At 39.0% G+C, this 20,542-nt stretch overlaps 1 protein-coding gene across 1 annotated transcript; it reads left to right on the forward strand.

The window, feature by feature from the left end:
- The first annotated feature begins 1,109 nt into the window (after positions 1-1,109).
- lrrcc1 (leucine rich repeat and coiled-coil centrosomal protein 1) lies at positions 1,110-20,054 on the forward strand. The gene is made up of 19 exons (XM_072440807.1): positions 1,110-1,470; positions 2,446-2,651; positions 2,803-2,868; positions 2,945-3,112; positions 3,428-3,591; positions 3,660-3,872; positions 4,220-4,416; positions 4,984-5,158; positions 5,897-6,045; positions 8,520-8,724; positions 9,164-9,303; positions 10,957-11,158; positions 15,174-15,359; positions 16,111-16,285; positions 16,821-16,984; positions 17,632-17,819; positions 18,609-18,746; positions 18,840-18,975; positions 19,918-20,054. The coding sequence occupies exons 1-19, from the start codon at positions 1,427-1,429 to the stop codon at positions 20,029-20,031; spliced, it is 3,030 nt and encodes a 1,009-aa protein (XP_072296908.1). The 5' UTR covers positions 1,110-1,426; the 3' UTR covers positions 20,032-20,054.
- The last annotated feature ends 488 nt before the right edge of the window (positions 20,055-20,542 follow it).

Here is a 20,542-nt window from a genome sequence, read left to right on the forward strand (position 1 = left end):
GCATTAGTAGTGTTAAATACCTGGGATTACATGCTTCATTTTATGCACATTAGGCCTACTACTACTATGAGACCCTACAGTTAACTACAGCTCTGAAATACAGCCTTTTTACACCAAATGCTGCAGAAAACCTTACAGAGGAAATACTAGGGAATATCCTACCTCAACATACTCAATGACAACTCTGCACACGGTTTCTCGAGTACGGGTGCATTAATTAGCCCTCTCAAATGACATGAAACGCTGTGAACACATCACAATTAGACACGCCGTATAGTTTTTTCTAATACACAAGGGCAAAATAGATTAAGGCCAGCTACCTCATGGCCGCCTGACACTTCGCATGAATCATTCAATTTGTGCATTTTCTAGCTGTGTACAACATACTGTGTAATTAGCACAACAAACATTCACAAAGTTCTTACACATGCACAGTACAAGTACCTTATGCATCTCGTTAGCAAGCCCTTGTAAGATGCCTCTCCTCTTGAGCATGTGAGGGCGTATGAAGCCCCCTGTGGCTCGATAGTCTCTCAAGATCTCAATAAATATCGTGAAATTACCAGTACCAAACCAAAAATAAATAACTGGTGTATTAATGTATAATTCAACACATTATAGCATCTTAAGCAAAAAAAAAGACATTTTACCAGCATGAACAATAATAATAAACTTCCACAAAAATAAACGTTTTATATTGCATTAATCTCTTTAATGACACTTACTGACACTTACTATTAGTACTAATACTTTCATAACCAAGCCTAAACTTGAATGGGCACGTTTCACATTTTTTTACTTGGATTCAATACAAAAGTACATTTTCATTAGCACCATACAAAGAAGAGATGATATACATTTCCTAAACTATCTTATGGTGTTTAAACTTTCATTCACCTAAACTTTCAGTCGAGTATATAATGTATTAATGAGTATAATATAACCAAAAGAAGAGAAGAACACACTTATTTCTAAAAGTTCCAAACCCAAGAGAAGTGGGCGGGGCTATGTCGAGTATTGGGCGGAAGTTGGCATTGTGACGTAGTGTAAACAGGAAGTACAACTCCCGAAGCGGTGTTTTCAAGAAGCTAATCGATAAATAAGTTATACAACTAAAAATAAACCATGTATGATAAGGCTTTTCAAAACTAGATTGATGTATACATAATCTATTTTACTATATGCTCGCATTTACTTAGTTTGATGTTTTTCGTTTTCGGAATGAGCAGTGTTTCGTTGTCGAAGCGAGATAAAGGCTAACCTCTTTGCTTCTTGTAGTAACGAGTTACTATTCCATAGAATGCGTTTATTTGTCAGTTAGCAGAGCAGATGGTCTCACTGTGGCGAGTACAGCTTATAGCTAAATATGTCAGGGACTTTATTGAAACTTGACTGATACTTGGAGACATCTCTATGTTGTCAAACTATGGGAGACACTGAGCTGTGCCTCATTGACAAGAAGATTAAAAGGTAAAGTGCTCTCATTTTATAACTATGTTGTGACGCTGTGTTTTCATTCGTGTAACAGGGCAAAGCCAATAATTATAATATGTAAACGTTGTAGTGTTTTTACACTTCTTCATGTAGTCTTACTCTTAACTTCTTGTACAGTGTAGTAGAAAAACACACACATTTATTTATGCTTTTTTTTAGCATTCTATTAAAACACCCTAGAATCAGAGGTGAGTAAAGTGGCCAAACCTTGTATTCAAAGTAAAGTAACAATTAAAATAGTGAATTACCCAAATATTGATTAACAATTTGGTCAGAAAGTGGATTAAAATCTGAAATATGGTTTATGATAATATGGTTTATAATTGAACAGACAAAACATAATAATGCGCATTTTCTGGAATGGACACACAAATTACAAAAACAAATATCTGAAGCTAAGGTAAGCACAAATGTGTTCGCATAAAGTTTTGGTTTACAAAAGTACAATTTCTTCAAAAGTTACTCAAGTTAATGTAATTGATTGACGTTTGATTGATTGAGTTGTACAAAAACTTACCAAGTCTATAATTATATTATGTTCTGTTGCTTCTCAATATTGGCTTCTTATTTCTTTTAGACAAAATTCACTTGTTGTGTCTGTTAAAAGTCCCTCTTGACCATTCAGTTAAGGCTGCAACGATTAATTGTGACTAGGACAATTTGGACTCCAAACTAAATTTTTTTGACAATATATTTTAAGTCTTAAAGTACAATAGTGCTTTGTGATCAGGTCGTCGTAAATGAGAATTCGTTCTCAATAGACCTACCTGGATACAATGTTAAATAAAAATATTGTCTCTAATTATTAATAATTTAATATCTCTAATTTGTCATCTGACATTCCAAATTAATTGATCATTAGTTGTATTCCTATCAACATTAATATTTGAATTGGCCTAATTAGGTTCTTGTTATTTGACATTCTGTTATTTTTCTTTCTTTCACACAAAGTTTACTAGAAGTCCAGTTGGTCTCTACTATAACTTCCCTGAATCTTCACTGTAACAACATCCCGAAGATTGAGGGCCTCACCAACGCTCGGCACCTTCGCCATCTGGATCTCTCCTCCAACTCCATCTCCCACATCGAGGGCTTGAGCTCTCTCACTTCTCTGAGAACTTTGAATTTATCCTGCAACTTAATCACCAAGGTCGAAGGTGTGTGTTTTAATTACCTTCTCAGTCGTATGATGGATGTTCTTGTACGGGGGGAGTTACTCAAGTCATTTATCTCTGTCTTTCATTTGGTCTAAAGTCCTACGAGTGCTTTATGAGCTGTAAAATCCCTCTTTTGTCCTGCCTCTCTCAGGACTGAATGGCCTTGTGAACCTAACAAGATTAAACCTGTCCTATAATCAGATTAATAACCTCACAGGTAAGACTTGTGTATTTCTGATACTGCCACTGGTAACACGCTGAAGTTGATGGATCTTATTGTCCTTTTGTAATAGGTTTGTTGTATCTCCACGGACCGCAGCACAAGCTTAACCACCTTAGCCTCCATAGCAACCGGCTGGACAGCATCGATCACCTTTTGCAATGCCTGCTGGGACTGCACAGTTTAAAAGAAGTTGTTTTGTACAAAGATGGAACAGACAATCCACTCTGCAGGTCCCCAGGTAAAGCTGAAAAATAGGTGTCGGGAAGTTAATGATATGGAAAATGTTAATTAAATATTTAGGACTGGATGATATGACAACACATCTCTTCTTAATACTAATAATAATAAGAATATAATAATAATAACATTTTTGATCAAATTTTAGTTTTGACTTGCTAAAAACAAGTCCTAGTTATAAATAAATTCTTGTCTGCACTTTCAAGGTATCCTAACGGCTGTATTGATTATTATTCTCCGCTTGTCTTTACTTATCAGTTGTACAGTATGTATTTTTTTGGTAACACAAGAAAATGTGAATTTCCCTTTATTGCAGGTTACAGGGAGATTGTCTTACAGTCATTGCCTCAGATTCATGTCCTAGATGGCCTGGACCAATTGGGAAACCCACGAGAACCTCGTGTGCATAAACTGGACATTCCTGGTTTGGATGACTATGTGGACCTATTTCTCTCATCTGACACCAGTCACCCTGAAGCTGTAATTTAATTATTTATTTCATAAGCCTTTAAGAATACATTCAGAGTACTTAAGATGTTCTATTTCAGGTCAAAGGAAGCAATATTAACACTCCCCGCATTGATGAGGTGTTGGACCAGTTTCGTCAGCGGATTGCATCAGAGGTTTTAGCAGACACCGCCCCACAGTTGGATCAAAATGACACGGCTCCTGCCGTTTCCAGCGCGGTCGAGCCTCCTGACCAACATAATGAAGAACGCCTCCGGAAACTCGAGCGCCAGGTGTCTCTGCTCATTCAGAAGGTTATTACATTTGACTGTGCTCTTAGAAGAAAGGAAGACTAGTATGGACATGGAAATATTTATCAACATACTAACATACATTTTGCCCAAACATAGAATGCCAAGGCGAGCTTTATCTAATGCTAACAAACAAACAAACGACTGATACTTGAATTATCTTATTTTAATATAGTTTATTATACTAAAAAATGCTCATTTGATTGACATAGGGCTGATTATCGAGATAATATTGGTAAATGGACTATGCGTAATGTGCCATGGACAGGTTATTCCTTTTAAATGGTCAAAATGGCAAACGGGAAGCTATCACAACATTCAGTACATTTCAACCACATGTTTGTGGACAGGGTCCCACACGAGACAAACCCAGGAGCATCAGCACTCCACCTGTGGTGATGGTACGGATGCCCAAGAGGGACACTGATCGTACGTCAGAGAGTGAGTGTGACAGCGGGAAAGAAAACAAGAAGCTCTCACGGATCCCCAAACACAGGAGCAGCTCAGGAACGAGGAAAAAAGACACAAAAGGCAGGAGATCTGACAGGTACAATTACTACAATAGTTCCATTTCATGAAGAATGCTAAATATATACATTTTTAATGTTTTAATATGTTGTATTGTTTGGGGGGTTTACTCTGTTGACTAAATAACACTTATAAATGCTCTACACTGTTTCTCAATCTATCAATGCCGCTCTTTTGTTCCTGAGATGGTGAGATTTTTCTGAAAAACAATTTAAGGAATGAAAAGGGAAGCTGTTTTTTATCGTTTATTATATAGTTTGTGAAAATAATTACAAGAGGCACCGATCTTCCTAAACAGTGTCTTGAAAATTCTATTCTTCAGGGTTACAATAGAGAAGACTTTTTACTGTCTGACTTGTTCATCCAATTATAGCATTATATAACCTATATTTAAGTACCTCACAGTCCTCTTGGAAAACAAGGTGACCCAAATATAGTTTCCATATTTCCTTTCTCCACTGTTTCAGAGTTTGTTTACCCATAAAACCAAGAATTACATCCACCGCCTTTGACCTTCATTGCAGCATTAGCTCCCGGGTTTGGTAATGATCAGGTTTTACAGCTTGTGCCATTGTTTTATGTGCAGTGATCAGGAGAATCGTAAAACTACATCTTCAAAGTCGTCTGTGGCCCCCGAGAAGAAGTCTGGAGGTGCATCAGGAGTGCAGGCAGCAGGGACCACCAGGAGGCACCTTTTGAAACCTGCTAACACTTCTGGGCTTGTGAAGGCCAGGTCCACCAACGAGGAGGAGACCTACAGGGTAAAGAAGAACGGCTTGTCCCTAGGCAATGTCACGAGATTGAACTGTAGTGGGACGAAGAATATGAGAAGAAACGTCACAATTTTATAATTATTCAATGATAATTTCCATGAAATCCTTACATTTTCTTGCATTCACATCAGGATACAGCTCTAGTATGTGACCAGCTATATAAAATCAAACTTTCTGGATGGTCTGAATAGTAAATTTGACATAAATAACCAGATAAAGAACTCTTTAAAAGAGATTTACCGTTTTAGGGTATGCTTTAAATTGAAATGAGTTTGCATTATATATTGTGACCCAAATAATCTATATTATCCATTATATTATTATTAACTTATACATTTTGACATCCCTAGTTGTATTAATGTAAAAATGCCAGTGTATATTTGTATTTAAATAATGTTTTGAGGATTTGAAATGTATCAGCAATCCTCTACTTGATTTTCAAATGTTATACTATAAAGGGATCAGCTTCGTAAGTACTTCCTAGATCAGACTTCTGGACAGACAATACTAAGACAATCCTACAGAAATGTGCTAAAACATGTCATGGTTGCGGTTTAAGTATACCACAAAAAGTGAATCCAAAAACACAAGTTAATTTGTTTGTAACTCATCATATAATAAAACCATAACACAAACTACAGTTCCAGCAAAATTGCCAGTGTTCCACAGTTAGATGTGTTCTCGTGTTCTTTCTCTTCATTTTGACATGATGTATTATACGCACAGACTATAGTGGAGGAGCGCGACCAGGAGAGGGAGCGGCGCTGGAAGGCCGAGCAAGCTGTGAGGAAACTGACGGAGGAGCTGAAGTGTCTCCAGAGCAGAGTCAGCGAGGAGCAGGACCTGCAGAGTCTGGCAGTGCACACCACCGACAGGTAATGAGAGCTCAGCCATGTTCACGTCCTGCGCATCGTTCAAACTGTCAATCAAAGGGCACTATCTATAGGGCACTACAACCCGGAGAAGACCTACGTGCCTTGCAGAAATGTGTGTAGTAATTAAATCTCAGTAGAGAGCCTAAAAGTACAGTGTAATGTAGACTAATGACACATCTTTAAACATAAAAGTGACATGCAAGCTATGTTTACATTTATAATCTGATTTCTTTCTAATTGAAAAGGAAGCATACATGAAAGCGAAAGTGTTATATATTGACATAAATGTATCAGTTGCTCTAAAAGTCCACAAACTAACTGACACATATGACCAGGAGTTTCAGATTTATTTTGTGGGGCGAATCCTTCCTAAATAAGGTTTGTTACACAACCCACTGACTGAATTATAGTACTGCTTAATCATTTAGTGTCGTGGGCTCGACTTCCTGACTGTATGCTGAATGTCCCTACCGTCTCTCTTCCCATTTCATGCTCAAACACAGCCTTCGGACCAGAGTGTCTTAACAAAAAGAAAAGGAAAAAACACCCTCCTATCTCAGAAATGCAGCCCACATTAGTGTGTCGTTAAACTACTGACCCGCCATTAAAAGTTCCCAGTGTCATTGAATCGCCTGAAGCATTCTACAATTATTAAATAGTCATTTAGTGGAAGGACCATTAACCCAGAGCCTTCATTATGTGTATTATCCAAATGCACAGTGTCCACTATCATCTCTAATTAAATATTCATATCTGCATCACTGCATTTTACAGAGCTTTTTGGCTGGAAGAATTGGGCTCTGCTGCGTTTGTGGCTCTCAAACGTTTCAGGACCAGGACTAAACCCGATCTGAACTAGACTCAAACCACAGGACCAAACTAGTTTAGTGTGAACGTACCATATACCGTATTTTCCGCACTATAAGGCGCATTGTCAATGAATGATCTATTTTCAATAATTTTTCATATATAAGTGAAACAAAGCGTGTACCACACAAAATCGCTTCGAGGTCAGTAAACACAACCATAATTAATCCATATATAAGGCGCTCTATAAGGCTTTTAAGTGCGCCTTATAGTGCGGAAAATACGGTAGGTCTATTCATCAGGACTAATTCAGGACCAAAAATCGAGTTTGAAACCACAACCAAAAAGATCAAAACTAAACCAGGACTATTTTAGGTGTACATCTTCTCTAAACCTACAGTGATAGTAATAAAGGCTGGACAAGGACAAGGTCTAAAGCAGGACTAAACCAAGACTAAACAAGTGTAGATTTAAATACACGTGAGATAAATCTGTGTTAAAATTAACATAAAAATGGAGCATTGTGATTATATTTGTTATTTATGTTCTCCAATCAAGATTCATTCTGCAAAATGAGCAGCGTTAACATGAGCGAGACGGCGGAAATATGAACTGCTCATCACACGCAGTTAAGCTCATGCCTGCAGAGAGTTTATGCATGAAAAGACACAACACTTTGCCGCAGTTTGACTCCCACCGGCTGGCTTGCATGTTCGGTTTGGATAAATGTGTGTTATGTTTGTAATTAGAGCCACGCTGTCAGGCATATGTCAGCGGCGTTATGTGAATCAGTCTTCGTAATGATGCTGCGACGGTCGGGTTTCTCTCATCAGGAGGCAGATTAGTTAGAAATGTCTTATTGTCGACAATCCAAACAGGGCACGGCGTGAGACTACAGTTTTGGACTGAATTCAGGATGCATTTTGTTTGTTTTTTAATATCCCGGGATGACTAAGATTTGTCGTTTTATTGTTTATGAAACGTTTGTGTCTCAGTGATGTTTTGTTTTATTGTTCTCAGGAAATGTGTGTTGTTTTTTCTCTGTTTGCAAGAAAACATAAAAAAGGACTAGGGTTAAAAGAGGGTTAAATGAGACTGATGATACAAATTCCAGCCACAGGGGGTCAGTAAAGAAACTAAATGTATTATTAGACGTACTTCGAAAAATGGAAAACTTCACCTTCAGACTTAATTTGACAATGGACAAACTTGACTGACCAAATGGGACAATTACGCAGGACTACATCTTTAGGACAATGTGTCAAATTGTATCAGTATTGTGTTCTTTAATCTTGTATATAAAGGTAAAAAATTAAAGCAAAAATGTATAGAAGAAGAAAAAGAACTCAGGATCAGGCTATGTTCCTAGTTTCTGACTTTGGTTCATTGACAATGGCAATAAAACCTTTTCCGATTCTGATTAAAGCCATGGAGATTTTAAGATGTTAAATGCTAAACATAAATGTATTTGCCAGTCGTGACCCGTTTGATTGGCCCACAGCTCTTTAGTTTACTTTTTAACATAGTTTTTAATCATGTAGCTGTCAACGTTTTACCGACAGTGCAGACAACATGCCAGATTTGACTATTAAAGTCCACTTTTCGATGATCGCAAACTCTATTCCCCGCTGTCTCACTCACATAAACTTTTCTCCCCTCCGCTCCAGGCTGAAGGAGATGTTGTTGAAGGAGCGCTCGGGTCGCTCTGAGCTGCAGCGGCGCGTGGAGGAGCTGGAGGGCCGCTGTCAGTCTCTCACGCTGCAGCTGGAGCAGAGCCGGAGCACAGAACAACTGCACAAGACCGGACTGAGCAAACTGGAGGAGAGCATCGCCCAGGCCGACAGTCACAGAGCTCTGCAGAGGGCGGAGGAGGTGAAAAACACTTGATTTATTTGATTGGTCTGAAGCAATACAGTATAACTATAACGTGTGATTGTAAATACTTATTTTTTTCTTTTTTACATAATTTTTTGGCCTATTTTTCAATTTTATATATATTTAAAATCATAATCATACACTTTTGTCTAGATCAAAAGTTTGTGAGGCCATAGATTTTCAAAGATGCTTTAGATATTGTGGGTTTTGTGAAATGGAACTACTCTAAACTGCAAAGTCTTTGTACATTTTTGAGAATTCTGTTCTCTTTACTACGCAAAATATAGTGTCCTTCTCTTTTTCTGTCTTGGTTTTGCATGGTACTAAACATAGCTTTGACTACACTAAATATTGCGCTACTGTGGCTACTACCTTCATGTTTCCTACGGTGTCTGTGGTACTGGGGGACACATTAAGTTCTAAATGGTGTGTTCAGGTGAAACGCACGCAGGAGTTGGAGAACAAGGTCGCGGTGCTGAAGAGAGAGCTGGACATTCAAAGAGCTTCTGTCCATCAGCACAAAAACAAACTGCAGCAGCTCCACGAACTACTGGCTTCAAGGGAACAAGAGCACAGGTACAGGATCACAGGAAATCCATTCATGCAAACACAAAAAGGTTTGCCAGCGTTAATGCTTGTGCAGTGAATGACTAATACACTCAAATTTGTAAAGCGCCTGTGAGTGCAATGATTATCGCTATACAAGTCTAACGCTCTACTGTTAATATTACCATATTTTCTGCACTATAAGTCAATTAATTGTCTATTTTCGATAATTTTTCATATATAAAGCGCACCGGACCATAAGGCGCATTAAGCAAAACAAAGCAGTCAGATAAGTCAATCAGCTGAACTTTATTAATGTAGTATGCGCAGAAAGTGGCCAGTTTTCCTTCATAATCTTTTGGCAGTTGCTGCGAGATATTAATTAATTAATCCATATATAAGGTGCACTGGATTATAAAGCATACTGTTATTTTTGGAGAAAATTAGAGGCTTTTAAGTGCGCCTTATAGTCCGGAAACTACGGTAGTGATGAAAGCTGCACAGTTCAGAAATGTACGCCTGAATTCTGGAGTTTCTGAACTTTCACGACCATTTTCCTGAGATGAAGTTATGTTTTTGTCCTCTATGACTCATTAGACATTAGCACAGGGGTGTAAACACTAATGAGGCCCTCAAGCTTCCCGATGAAATGACTCTGATTGCCTTAGTATAGTACTTTTTATCACATTTTGGAAGATTCACTGTCACCATGAGCTCAATACCAAACATGATGGCGTAAATCAGACCCAGCATTAAGCTTCTCAGCCTGATAAAAGGTGTGTGAGCGCGATCAAACCTCTGGTAAACACGGCCATCCGAATGATTCACTGCTTTGACCGTCAGTACGGGGCCACATTTCAATATGTGGCCCTCAGTGCAAAGTGTGGACACCCCTGCATTTGAGTCATATCAGTATCTTTAAAAGTGCAGTACCAGTAGCTTTATAAGTGCATCCTCAAGTAACAATCACTTTTTTATTTTACAAGGAACACAATCCAAGGCTTTTGTTGTGATTATTTCAAACCATTGAACTTTTAGCTCTTGCCGAATTATTTCAGGGGCCCTTCTTATTTTAACTGCCGTAATAGAAGCTTTTGGTTTGCTTATCTTCAACGATTCATAAATGTCTGAAAACTCTTCGCTCTGGGACACGCAAGCACTTTAATTAATTGGTCTAAAATCGCAAAACAATACATTTGTTCCATCAGCACGTTTGCCCCATTTATCATTATGGTTTTTGAATACTGTCTCTCATCTACATCCCATTATCCCATTGTTATCATGAACAGTAGAATGGCACAGTAGTTAATCATATTTTTGTTTTTCTAGCGGGTTTGTTAGGAATGCTAATTTTGTCTACTTTACAATATTAGGAATTATTAATAAGCAAAAAGCATGTGCATTTTTTGACTGCTGTGTCTTACTGTAAATGATTAGATTTGCTTTTTTTCAAATAAATATTGAGTTTGAGGTTTCAACTCCAGAACAAATACATAAAGAACATGTGGGCACAGGATATTTTTTTGTTCATTGAGGATACGTTGTATATTATACCCTCAAAATGTGTGCAGAAAATGTGAATTGCAATTTCGATTCCATTCATCTCGCAAGTTCTTTATGTGATGTTTTGCAGAATGTCTTTGTCAGTCTTTGTCGTGCTTGACTCGAGCTTTACTGTCACAGGAAACAGCTGGATTTGCGGCTCCAGCCCGGCGGAGCAGATTTTCGCGAGGCGGTGGCTAAAGAAGTGGCATCGGTCGAACAAAAACACGGGCAAAAGGAGCGCGAGCTGCAGGAGAGAATCGCAGAAGGAAGGAGACTGTACGCCGCGCTGGAGGACGAGTTTCGAATGGCTCTGACTATCGAAGCCGCAAGGTTTTCTGAGGTTTGTGTCAAGATGAATAGAAATCTCAAAACCCTGCAGCAGTTTAAACGAGTTTTGTAAAGTTAATTTAAAACAGAAAAGATGTCCCTCCGCTCGCCCGACGTGATCCTTTCTTTTTCACCGTGAAAGTTGATTTTGAATTGGTTTGATTTGATTTTTATGTCCAGCCTTGCAGGAGAGAATTGTAATTGAATCGACCTTTGTACGTTCTGTTTTTTAGCTAATACAAAATGTACCAGCTTCACTTTGATTCACTCACTTCACAATTTTACATCTTTGAGAGCAGATATTGTAATTGGAAACTGTGTCAAAGTTAGAGTTTTAATCCAGCAGTTTCCTTTCATATTTATAATGAACTAAAGTGAAGTGAAAATAAGTTCTTGTTCCAAATCTTTAAGAAAGCCTGTATCCACCTTTTTTATAGAGTGATCACGAAGTACTTGCTATTACAGTACTTTTTTGTTCAATGCTTATGAACTTACATTTAGTAATATTTACATTTAGTAATATTTATGTTGCTTGTGTCCCTCAGTGGCTGTTTGCATGCAACTGCAAAATCTGATTGTTGCACCTGTAAGATTATTTAAATGACATGTAACTGCAAAATCTGATGCGAGTAATCTGAGGGAACATGATCTGAAAGAAATCAGATTACTCGCATTAGAATTTGCTGTTTACATGTAATTTCACTACACTCCAAAACATGTGTGAATCCACGGCTTAGTTTCAAATCTTGAGGCACATTAAAGCTTGGATGCCCATGTTTATTCTTGGAAATTAGTAAAATTAAACCACCCCCTATTTGTTTGTTTGTACTATTTGTACTATTTATTTTTGTTCATGCCAGCACCACTCCACAGAGAACAGCGCCAGCAACAAAACACTCAACAAAGAAAACATTCATCTTTGTTACTGGTATGAACGAAAGGAACAGGAAGAAAATCAATTTTATAAGTCTGGCTCCTTTCACAAATCATTAAAATTATATAAAATAGAATAGTTATTAATATTGTATGGCGATGACGACCATGTAAAGCGCCCGTTTAGTGCGCACTTTTGCACACGCTTCGCCCATTTGCAACGATAATGGTGAATTTTCCCACTACTAGTGAGTGTGCACGGGACGTGAGTGGAGGAGTGCGTTAGTGAGTGTTTGGAAGCAAGCGCTTTGCGCTCATGTTCGTGCGCACTTTCGCAGTCGTGCTTCGCACGCCTCTCGCCAGCTTGTGGCGCTCGGGGCGAATGAAACATTCTCAAAAAAATAAATTTAAATCTTAAACTGGCGAACTAAAGCTATAACAGATGTAATGTAACATTTGACCAGTTTCTAGCGTTTTAAGGAATGAAAATATAGTCAAGCTAAAAACTAGCATGATTGACTCAAATTCGGGAATGACGGCGACAAACAGTTAATTCTGAAAGTTTTTCATTCATGATTAAAACATAATCGGTTACACTGCATTTCATTCACATTTAGTTATGTTTAGGATTAATTTAGAAAAAGCTTCAGTTGTAGTCATCTGGACTCGGTTAGAAAAAATTAGATGTTTCGACTCTCATCCAAGAGTCATTGTCAATAGGGAATTTAGGTCTAGGATAGGATATTTATACTATTCTGTGATAAGTCCAGCCCATTGGGCGGAGCCTTCCTGAAGTGGAACGAGTTTGTTGTTTGTTTCAACCGAAACTTCCCCCCTTGTATCTACTGAGATGCCTATTCAGTCCTTTAATGGGCTATTAGTATCCCCTTTGTCTTTGTGAGACCCTGGCTCACCCACCCTGTGTACCTGATTAGCATCCAAATGTCCTGGTCCTCTACCTCTCCAGGGGTTCAGTATTCCATTATAGACTATTGGCAGGTTGAATCTTAACCCTCCATTTCTGTTTAAAGAAGGTCTTTCTTTTTTAACAAAAATAGCTTCCTTGACTCCTCTGTCTAACCATCTTTTCTCCCTGCTTAGGATTAAGTAAATCACTATTACAATTTTAGTAGGTATTGTGTATCCATAGCAACATTGGCACTCTTTGGCTTTATGACATCACCACTCTTTGGCTTTATGACATCACCACTCTTTGGCTTTATGACATCACCACTCTTTTCTTATAAATACAAGCGAGGGCCAGTTCAACTTCATTACAATTCAGCGATCGAACAGAAAAGCAGCGACCAAACCAGAGCATTGAACAATGGCAAAAAGCTGGTACGAATATACTCATGAAGACGATGAAGGACTTTACAATGGGGACTTCGACCTGATGGAGGCGCTTGGTTTAAAGCCCAAGGAGGTGGACCAAACCTCTGAAACTTGTCTGACTGTAGACCAGCTGGAGAAGGAGCAGTTTCAGCTATTGGGCTTTACCGTGAAAGAGGATGAAACAGAGGAGTCTGAACACCAACAAAGGCTTTTGGAAGAGGACCAGCGGAACATGAAACTACTGATGTTACGACTGGAAATGGCGTCTAAAGCTTCAGAGGCCCAAACAAAGGACAAAATCTTTTGAAAGAGCTAGAGGAGGTGAAGAAGCTCCGAGAAACTGAGAGGAAGGAGTTTTCTACAGCCCTCAAAAATTAAAGAAGAATAAAAGAATAAAGAATAAAAGAAGATCACCTGGTTCAAACATGAAAATGAGCTGTTCTCCAAACAGCACAAGGAGAAGTCGATGTTACTGCACAAAATTAAGCAGATAATGGACACTCAGAAGACGGAACTGGACAAACGGGTCATCGAAACACAGGAGGTCCAAACCCAACTGGACAAAGCGAAAGAAGAAAACAACCGTCTGAAACTTGAAAATGAGCTCTATGTCAATGGATACAAAGAGAAGAAGTAGAAGTTATCGGACCAAAGGAAGATAATAGCCGCTTATAACCAACGAGCCAGAGAAAAACAGGAGGTCCAAACTGAACTGGACAAAGAGAAAGACAAAAACAATCGTCTGAAACTTGAAAATGAGCTCTACGTCAATGGGTACAAAGAGAAGAAGTGGAAGTCAGCGGACCAAAGGAAAATAATAGCCGCTCAACGGGCCAGAGAAAAACAGGAGGTCCAAACTGAACTGGACAAAGAGAAAGAGGAAAACAATCGTCGGATAATAGACATTCATAAGATTGAACTAACCCTAACCCTGACCCTTCAAACGGGCCTAAGAAACACAGAAGGAGAAAGGATTCCCGACGAAACAGTTTTCTGATATTAAAGACGGGGACAAACGAGTGAGACTGAACTGGAGGCGGAGAAGGCCGATGCTTTGAAACAGTGTGCAGAAGAGCGCCACCTGCTGGAGCAGATGTGTACAGCGCTAGAGGAGGAGATGGTGAAGAAATTGCCGGAAGTGTTACAGAAAGCTGCCTCTGAACTTCTCACTTCATTCTAAGAATTAATAAAGTGTGTGCAGTCTAATACTTTTTTTTCTTTTTCCACTCAATCCGGTTTTCTCAAAGTTTAGGGGTGCCGTGCTAAAGTTTAATGGATTTTTTAGAATAAAGCCAAATCAACAAATGCAAATATCGATTCATGGAATAAGCGTAATAAATATTGTTTTTGATAGAATAATAGATGGATAAAAAATGTGCTTAAAAATGGTTCCCCCTCTCTCTCTCTGAGCGCCTGTGATGAGCTATGAGGATCAATTATATTTGCTATTTTGCTATGCAAACCATAAAAGAGTATTCTCTTTGCATTTCTTTCATTTAATTTATTTCTTTCATTTAATCTAACTAGTAGATTATATATTTCTTTGATTTAATTTATTTTTATTGTATTTAACTAATAGATTAATTATAAAAGCAGCACTTTGAGACATAATCAGAATTGTGCACTGTCGCCATCTACTTGCAGTTGGCGGTCTGCACCTGTTTTACTTCTCTGTCTAAAAAGGAACTGTTAGGATTAAGTTGGATAGATGTAATCCAAAGATTTAAATGTCTACTTTCTCCTGTAGCTTTAGTTTGCGTAATCGTATCATGACTGCAGAAAGTGGAAAGGTAACTGGGATGTATAAAATGCACGTGCAGGTGAAGGAGGCGTGTGATCAGATGAGTGGAGAGTTGACAGATGTGAGGTCGTCCCTGTCCCAGTCGCAGCAGAGGGAGAGGAAGTCCGCCGCGCTGGTCCAGGAGCTCACGGCAATGGTCAAAGAGCAGAAGAGCCGCATCGCCGACCTCATCAAAACCAAACGAGAGACTGTCACTGAGCTTAAGGTACAACTGTCTGTACGCTTCCATCTAAACGTGGCAATTGAGATTTCCAGACGAGTTTAGCCCCTTTTTTGTCTTGAATAATATTGCTGCTTTGAAGTTTATGCATAGTCCGCCAAACGTTGACTTATTGTTCTGTATATTAACATCTTTTGTCTTAGATATTTAGAGCTTAGAACCCAAAGTGCATATCTTACTACAAATTATATATCATTGTAATTTCTCATTCATCCACCAGGAGTGATTGAAACGTCTTAAGATTACAACCGCTGTTACTACATTATAATTAAGGCTGGACAATTAATTTAGTTTTAATTGAGATCGAGATTTAGCAATATCTAATTGTCAATGATATGCTTATGGTTTGTCAGTCCTATCGGTAAAAGCATGTATTTTGTGAGGAAATTAGTCTATTTTTTGGTTTTAAATGGACATTTTTAAAAGTCTGTTTCGTTTACGTTAATTCTGTCATTACTGAAGGCCATTTTTGTGTGTTTTTGAAAAGGAAAAAGAGTAAATATCAAAAATCGAGCTCTATTAATACAAGAAAAACATGTATAATTATTTTTTTGGTTATAAAGCCCAGCCGTAATTACAAGTATACACCATCACATTACACCTATGACAAAGGCTAGTTTAAACCATACATTTCTGGTATATCTAAAAATACGTAAAGATATTACAAGGTCTCTTCGGTTGTGTTCATCCATAAAAGTGTCTCAGAGTTCCGTCATGTGTTTGCTGGCGTGTCCAGAGCCACGTGCAGTCGCTGGAGTCGGAGCTGGGGCAGGACCGGCGTCTGTCTGTGCAGCTGGAGCTACTGAAGAAGGACAAGTCCAGGCTGTTGTCTCAGCTCACGGCGCAGGAGTCTGTGATCGACGGGCTCCGGGCTGAGAGGAGGATCTGGGGACAGGAACTCGCTCAACAAGGTGAGGAGGACACGACACTAAAGCACTGAGCGGTGGAGGAAGGAGGAGTTCAAGAGAGGAGCTTTTCCTCTCTTAAGACGAGGCTTTTTGACAACTCCACCAATCTATTTGTGTTTTTGTGCCTTGTTCTACTCAAAGCAATGGGTCTCAAAATCTTTATTCTAACACATTTAACACAAGACTCTAAGCCAAAGCCCTAACTGCACCTGGGGGAAATGAGGCAGTAAAACAAATTTGAAACAATTTGACTTCCTGAATTGCACCTGCTCGAAACGGGGTTAAACCAGGCCTGAAGCACCCCTAATCTATGGTAAACCAAGGAGAAAACCTGAATAAAATGGTAAATAATACAGACCAGGTAACTGCAGATAGTGCCAACGTACCACAGTTTTGATACGGTTCAGAATGTTATCGACAAGATACGGAAAAAGAAATGTATATATTTATTTTTGGCATTTTAGTCCACTCCTAACTGTTCTTCATTCTTCATACATATAGTTTTTGTACTTATGACTAACCTCTTCTACGTCTCCAGGAGCGTCTTTGGCCCAGGACCGCGGGCGCCTAGAGGCCAAGATCGAGGTCCTGTCGATAGAGCTGGAGACGCAGAAGAAACTGAACGAGCGAGACAACGACGCGCTCAGAATCAAAGCCAAAATCATTGATGACCAAACGGAGAGCATACGCAAACTTAAGGAGGTACTTTGTGCGAAATGTCCTGTGCAGTAGGTATTATTGTGTGTATTCACGCGGCACAGAATCAATATTACTCTTATTCAGTCAATACAAAAATGATAAAATAAAGGAAAATAAACGTACGGGAAAATAGTTAATATAAAATAGTTAAAATAATACCGTATTTTTTGGACTATAAAAGTCACACCAGCCAAAAAATGCATAATAGAGAAGAAAAAAAACATACATAAGTTGCACTGGAGTATGAAATGCAGTTGCAAGTGTGAAAATAACAAATAATATCACATAAGTCGCTCCGGAGTATAAGTAAAAGTATGTAAGTATAAGTCGCACCCCGGCCAAAACTAAGAAAAAAGGTGCAACTTATAGTCTTGAAAATACGGTAGCAATCAGAGCTTTAAACCATCCTTTGAACTTCACTGTCAATAGATATTCATATTTTTATCTGACTGCATAAAATCTCTCCCATTTCTTTTAATTTAAGTATAAGCAAATTCATATGAATCCCTTAAAAACATACATAATTGCAGTTTGACCCTGGACCTTATGCATGACAAAAGTAGTCGAGCAATTCAGATAAAAAGCTATGAAAGTTCCAAGCCTCACTTTGCACTGGCCTGACGTGTTTTTTATTCTCTCTTTTGGCGTAGTCTTTGCAGAAGTGCGACGAGCAGAACCGGAGGCTGAGCGAGGAGGCTGCCCAGGCCCAAACCTCCTTCAAACACACGGAGACGGAGCTCAGAGAACACGCCGACCGACTCGCGCTGCGCAAAGACGAGCTAAAGCAGCAGCTGGAGGATAAGGACGCGGAGCTGGAGGAGGTCAAGAGGGTTTACAGGCAAGAAAGAAACCAAATGAAGGGCTGGTGGGAGATGGAGGGAAGGCACTGGGTTAAAATACCAAAGGTCTTTAGGGTAATTAACGTATTTTTTGGACTATAAGAGTAAGTATAAGTATAAGAGTATAAGTCGCACCAGCCAAAAAATGCATAATAGAGAAGAAAAAAACATATTTAAGTTGCATTGGAGTTTGAAATGTGGTTGCGAGTGTGAAAATAACAAATAATTTACTGTTTATCTCAGTTACCCCGAGGCCGACAGGTACCGGAAATAAGCCCGCTCTGCCACATATAAGTCGCTTCAGAGTATAAGTATATAAGTATAAATATAAGTATAAGTCGCACCAAAACTATGAAAAAAGGTGCAACTTATAGTCCGGAAGGTATTTAATGTTCCCGTAAACTTAGACAGAAGAAAACTTAGACATGACGGCAGTGGTTTAGCTTTAAGGGTTTAATTTTGTCAGCTTTACCGTTGTTCTAATTATTCTGAAACGCTGGTTGAATCGATCCCGAAATTAAAAAACAAACAAACAAATCAATGCAAAAAGATAATGATAATTCTCTGCCTCATAAATGTAAATGTGTCACAAATCTGTCTTGTGCCTTGTGTGCAGTTACTCATCTAGTTTTCTTCCTGAGCAATATGGCTTGATTTTTGAGACTATTTAAGGTGTTGAATAATTTTTTTTACAAACTAGATTCGCTGAAGACATTTTTTGTCCAAACAATCTTTCATTTTGCACACATCAGAGTTCCAGCTCATTAAATTGCCTTTTCTTTTCCCAGTGAATCCAGGAAAAAGTGGAGGGACAAAGCAGAACTTCTCACTCTTCTGGAGACTCAAGTGAAACGAATGAAAGAGAACTTTGACGCGAAAGAGAAACTGCTGCTCGGAGAACGCGATAAAGCCGCCGAAGCACAAAAGTATGACTGACGCTCATGTATATTAGAGATGTGCTCGCTAAAACAAAGCGACGATGCGCTGTAAATGAGTCACGCGTCTTGTCGTTTTCGCAGAGCCGCCGTGGAGAAGCTGCGGAGCATCGACGACGCGTTCAGACGGCAGCTGGAGTCGCTTCAGGTCGAGCACCAGACCGAGCTGCTGCGACTGGCCTCCGACAAGCAGACGCAGATCGAACGAGCCAATCACAAGGTAGATACTTGTGTGGTTGTAACAGTCAAGTCATTATTGTATTTACTTGGAGAAACGGCAGAAAGGAGAAAGTATTATGTGCGTTAGACGGAGATTTGGGAGTAAATCATGAGGTTTGGCTGCCTTTTTACAAATAAATGCATTGTTTCCTCTTGCTTTTCTTTATACATTGTTTGCGAGTGCAGTTTTGGATTAAGATACATGTCAGATCATAGAGATACTTGATAGTTTTGAGAGCTTTTGCCGGGCCCTTTTTAAGTCGACAAACAATGTACAGGACAGGTCTTTTATTAGTATATCATTAGCTGACTACAGCCCTACACATTAGATTTCATACTATGTTCAGCCACTTTTTTTGCTTTTAACTTTATGTTTTGCCGTTTTAAATTATCTACATCCTTGCCTGAAGTTATTATTTACACGCCGATTAAAGCCGAATGCCCTCACTGATTTATTCCTCAGTAATGATTAATTAATTTGTTCAAACTGGCAGATTGAGTACACTCATTTTCAGCTGCTACTGATCCGAAAAATGTGATTGTTTTGGTGATTATTAGACACGCACAAAATCCATTACTGTCTACTGAAGCAACTGGTGAAAATAAGAGTAGTAGTTGTGGCTTTGGCCTTGATTAAGACAATGTTGGGCCTCTCATTGCACTGTAGAGGTTTAGGTTTATGATAAGGTACACAATGGACAATGCCTCCAGCACCACGGGGGGTCGCACGAGTCACTGAGCTCCACAGGGGGCTCACACATGTCACTGAGCTCCACGGGGGGCTCACCCATGTCACTGAGCTCCACGGGGGATCGCACAAGTCACTGTATTTGTACTACAGGTTTGGGTCAATGGCGAGAACGATGCGTTCACGAGAAGAGGCACCTGATGCAAAGACAACAAATGATTATACATTTTGACCCTGAGTGTGTGTGTTTTTCAGGTTTATGAGGTGGAGGAGGAGATGCGTCAGCTGCTGGAGGAGACCAGCGCTCAGAAGACAGTCATGGAGGAGAAAATGAAACGACTCAACAGTGTGCTGAGAGAGTTTAGTTGATGCTATGCAACAAACTAACCTTTTTATCACAATGTATTCATATTTTGTGACTGTACATATATATTTATCTATTAAATGAAAAATACTGAAAATGTGACTGGTGCACCATGTCTTGATTTTTTAAAATGAATACTTCTGTGTACTACTCTTGCAACAGGGTTTGAACAAAGGAAAACAACATGAACAAAATATCTCTGTAAACCAGAACCCGGCTTATAATGCACGCTTCAGTATTATTGTAGAACTTGTAATGCTGCTCTGTGCGTGTTCAGTCAAAACTCTAAAACTCTAGTTAAACCGTACGTGTGCCATGTTATTTTAAATACAGTACGGTATACTGTCGTGATCACATGCAATGGTATTCATTTATTTATTTTATCTTTATTATTTTTCCCCTCCATCCCTTGTTGGGAAATGGGAGGTTTTGTCTATAGGAGGTTTTGTTTATAGGAGATCTTCTATTGAGAGTGTTTTTCAAACTTCCTATAAGTGATCTGTTCTTTTCCTCTGT

Source organism: Eucyclogobius newberryi, unplaced genomic scaffold (genome assembly GCF_026437365.1).
Source record: "Eucyclogobius newberryi isolate DKJ021-1_F unplaced genomic scaffold, fEucNew1.0.hap1 SCAF_12, whole genome shotgun sequence".
In the NCBI taxonomy this organism is placed as follows: domain Eukaryota; kingdom Metazoa; phylum Chordata; class Actinopteri; order Gobiiformes; family Gobiidae; genus Eucyclogobius; species Eucyclogobius newberryi.

Excerpts from the sequence above, each read along its gene's own strand:
- lrrcc1 (XM_072440807.1), top strand. The coding sequence starts at position 1,427 with ATGGGAGACACTGAGCTGTGCCTCATTGACAAGAAGATTAAAAG. Across the intron at positions 3,592-3,659 it reads ACACCAGTCACCCTGAAGCT|GTCAAAGGAAGCAATATTAA; the intron begins GTAATTTAATTA and ends GTTCTATTTCAG. Across the intron at positions 18,976-19,917 it reads TCGAACGAGCCAATCACAAG|GTTTATGAGGTGGAGGAGGA; the intron begins GTAGATACTTGT and ends TGTGTTTTTCAG.